The 3,604-nt window shown below is 49.7% G+C and overlaps 1 protein-coding gene across 3 annotated transcripts in view; it reads left to right on the top strand.

Moving 5' to 3' along the window:
- The window catches only part of LOC111524262 (isovaleryl-CoA dehydrogenase, mitochondrial), a 23,451-nt gene that overhangs the window by 2,981 nt on the left and 16,866 nt on the right, over positions 1 to 3,604 (top strand). For all 3 annotated transcript variants that reach the window (XM_026456348.2, XM_023189417.1, XM_026456347.1), the window contains exons 4-6: positions 2,020 to 2,189; positions 2,645 to 2,738; positions 2,941 to 3,077. In XM_026456348.2, the coding sequence (XP_026312133.1) occupies positions 2,020 to 2,189; positions 2,645 to 2,738; positions 2,941 to 3,077 (401 nt within the window). The remainder of the gene's footprint in view (positions 1 to 2,019; positions 2,190 to 2,644; positions 2,739 to 2,940; positions 3,078 to 3,604) is intronic.

Raw genomic sequence — 3,604 nt, 5'->3', positions numbered from 1 at the left:
TTTTTTTTTTTTTTTTTTTTTTTTTTTTTTTTTGAGATGGAGTCTCACTGTCACCCGGGCTGGAGTGAAGTGGCATGATCTCGGCTCACTGCAAGCTCCGCCTCCCGGATTCACGCCATTCTCCTGCCTCAGCCTCCCGAGTAGCTGGGACTACAGGCACCCACCACCACGCCCGGCTAATTTTATGTATTTTTAGTAGAGACAGGGTTTCACCATGTTAGCCAGGATGGTCTCTATCTCCTGACCTCATGATCTACCCGCCTTGGCCTCCCAAAGTGCTAGGATTACAGGCATGAGCCACCGCGCCCGGCCTGGTTTGGATATTCTTAACCTCTGAAGGAGGCCCAGCCTGGCTTGCAGTGCCCAGTAAAGAGATAAGCCTAGGCCAGGCACAGTGGCTCACGCCTGTAATCCCAGCACTTTGGGAGGCCGAAGCAGGCGGATCACCTGAGGTTGTGAGTTTGAGACCAGCCTGACCAACATGGAGAAACTCTCTTTACACTGAAAATACAAAATTAGCCAGGCGTGGTGGTACATACCTGTAATCCCAGCTACTCGAGAGGCTGAAGCAGGAAAATGGCTTGAACCTGGGAGGTGGAGGTTACAGTGAGCTGAGATGGCGCCACTGCACTCCAGCCCAGGCAACAGAGCAAGACTCCATTTCAAAAACAAAAAAAAGCCCAACCTGCTTCGGCCTCTATTCACTCTGGGCATGAGAGTATGAGTGGAACCCAATACTTCTCCTTACATCCTAGAAAGTTACATCATCTCTCATAAAATGAAACCACTTAAAGATTAATTGCAACCATCTTAATGTGAAAGCATTGGGGGAAAGGCTGCTGGTCACTCCTAAGGAAGACTCTCCTCTTGTGTTTTGGGGGTTTATGTACCCCACTCCCTGCAGACAATATGCTTCTGAATCAGATTGTATTTTATGGAAGAAAGAGGCAGTTAGAAATCAGATGAAAATGGCCAGGTGTGGTAGTGGGCTTCTGTAATCCCAGCGACTGGGGAGGCCAAGGCAGGAGGATCACTTGAGCCCAGGAGTTCAAGGCTGCAGTGAGCCATGATTACACCATTGCACCCCAGCCTGGGCAAGAGAACGAGAGCCCGCCTCTTGAAAAAAAAAGAAAAAATTTGATGAAAACTCTTTCAAGAGAACCTGAAAAAGAAAGCCGGATATAAGTTCTGGTCTCTGCATGATGTCATGGTGGCTGTTTCTAATGTTGCCTGCCTTCAGACTTTCCTTCCTGCAGTTGTAAGGGCAGGTCAAGCTTTCCTTAGAGCCGAGGACAAGCCTGACTTGTTGGTCAGAGTGAACATATGTATAGGACCTTGTTAGGCTTGACCCAATCAGCAGGGCTGGGGGTGGTATCAGGTGACCCAGCCACTTTGAGTTTGGATCTGCTGCCAAGGAAAAACCGTATATTTTATGAGGAGTTCTGAAATTCTCTGCCAGCATCTCATCTTCCCTCTGCTGCACAGCCCACCTGAAGATTGTCCCTGAGGCTGTGGCTCTCCTGTCCTGTTACCAGTCCTGCTTCTTGGGTTCAGCCCTATGCTATAAAATCTCACCTTCCTTAGGCGTTTTGCAGACACATCACATCTTCTGGCTTTGTATCTGTTCTTCGCCCTTTGGATACCACCTCCATCCCAATGTCTTTGTTTTTCTCTGTTAAACTCCAGGCCCTCTTTCTTCATTTATTCATCTGCCTCTGCATTTCTGTAACTTTCTGAGTAGTGGGTGCTCAGGTTGTTCACGTATCTTCATCCAGAGGTCTGTCTGGGATAAAGCAGGAGTTGCAATGATTGCCTTCTGAATCACCCCTCAGCTGACAAGCAGCAGCAGGCAAAACCAGTCCAGTGAGCTTGTAAGCAGGTCTGTGGCATCAGCTTATTCTTGTTGCTAGAGGGAATTTGGAATAGGTGCTACAAGGTGTTTCCCTTCTGCCAACAAATGGAATATCCCAATTTAATCTGGGCTGCCTTTTCCATTCCCTTGCACCACACCACTCCCAGTTCAGTACGGCGGCTCTGGCCTGGGCTACCTGGAGCATGTGCTGGTGATGGAGGAGATATCCCGAGCTTCTGGAGCAGTGGGGCTCAGTTACGGTGCCCACTCCAACCTTTGCATCAACCAGCTTGTGCGCAATGGGAATGAGGCCCAGAAAGAGAAGTATCTCCCAAAGGTAAGGAAATAGAAATGTAGTACATGCTAATCTCACAGTGCCAACTATAAGGCACCCTCTCCCCTTGGTGAGGGCCGGTGAGACCTGCTTTCTGTAGCATGCTGCCATGAACCCAGTGTGGTTAGGAAGGGGCCATGGATTGCTTTAAAATATTTGAGCCAAAAATAAAAATAGGACCAGACCTCTTGCATTGAACAACAGACAGACAACATTTGAAGAGAACTCTAAGAAATGGAAGAGTAGGACTAGCTTCCTTTGCAAAGGGAATGGAAAAAGGAGAGGCATTTTCAGCCTTGTAGCCATTGGGCTTCTTAGAAGCGACTTCTAGGACTCTGCCGATACCCTGGTCTGAGAAGTTTGAAGGGGTGTAATGTGGACAGGAAGCAGCAGTATCAGTGAGCTGCTCTAGGGTACTCCGAGGTTGTAACAAGGCCTGTTGGGGGTTTTCCTTGCAGCTGACCAGTGGTGAGTACATCGGAGCCCTGGCCATGAGTGAGCCCAATTCAGGCTCTGACGTTGTCTCTATGAAGCTCAAAGCGGAAAAGAAAGGTGAGGCTGCTCTCGACTTGGGAGCCAAAATGGGCAGAAGTTCAGACATTATCAGGGTGAGGGAGCAACAATTGGGGGTGGTCCCTGTTGGGTTTCCAGAACTTTCTCAGAGCTGGACAGCTACTTGCTCAGCAGAAGGTCTATGGCCTGGCTGAGACAGGCCGAGATGGCTTGAGCAAATAGCCAACATCCTGCCCTTTAGGAGATCACTACATCCTGAATGGCAACAAGTTCTGGATCACTAATGGCCCTGATGCTGACGTCCTGATTGTCTATGCCAAGACGGATCTGGCTGCTATGCCGGCTTCTCGGGGCATCACGGCCTTCATTGTAGAGAAGGTAAGTATAGATGCGTGTAGGGCCAGGGAGGCTTCTGCCTCCTGACAGTGGTACCAGAGATAGCCCCTTCACTGATCTCAAATGCAGTCAGTGTTGTGTGCTCTGCAAGGCCCCCAGAGGTGGGAATGAGGCAGAGAGCAGACTGCAAGGAGGGTAACCAGGAAGTCCAGGGCAGATGGGTCACTTCTGAAGACAGTGGAGCCATCCTCAGTGCCAGGCCACACAAAGAGGTCTAGAAAGGGAAGGACTGAAAGGAGGTCAGGACGTGACAGTCAGGGTATATTGGTGGACCTGATGAGTGTGGCCATGGGAGACTGAGGTGCGGGTGGGATATAAGTGGAGACTGCCCCTGCAACAGCCTTGACAACAAAAGCAAGAAGGAAGCAGAGCAGGAGTTCAAACAAAAAGTTAGGAGTTTAGGTGTGTTTTTAGGAAAGAGAGAACTGAGCAAAGTTTTTGGTCAGAAGGGAAAAAAAGGCCTGGCGCGGCCAGTGGCTCACGCCTGTAATCCCAGCACTTTGGGAGGC

The sequence above is a fragment of the Piliocolobus tephrosceles genome, chromosome 6 (assembly GCF_002776525.5).
Source record: "Piliocolobus tephrosceles isolate RC106 chromosome 6, ASM277652v3, whole genome shotgun sequence".
NCBI lineage: Eukaryota > Metazoa > Chordata > Mammalia > Primates > Cercopithecidae > Piliocolobus > Piliocolobus tephrosceles.
This window is presented reverse-complemented; position numbering and strand designations above follow the sequence as displayed.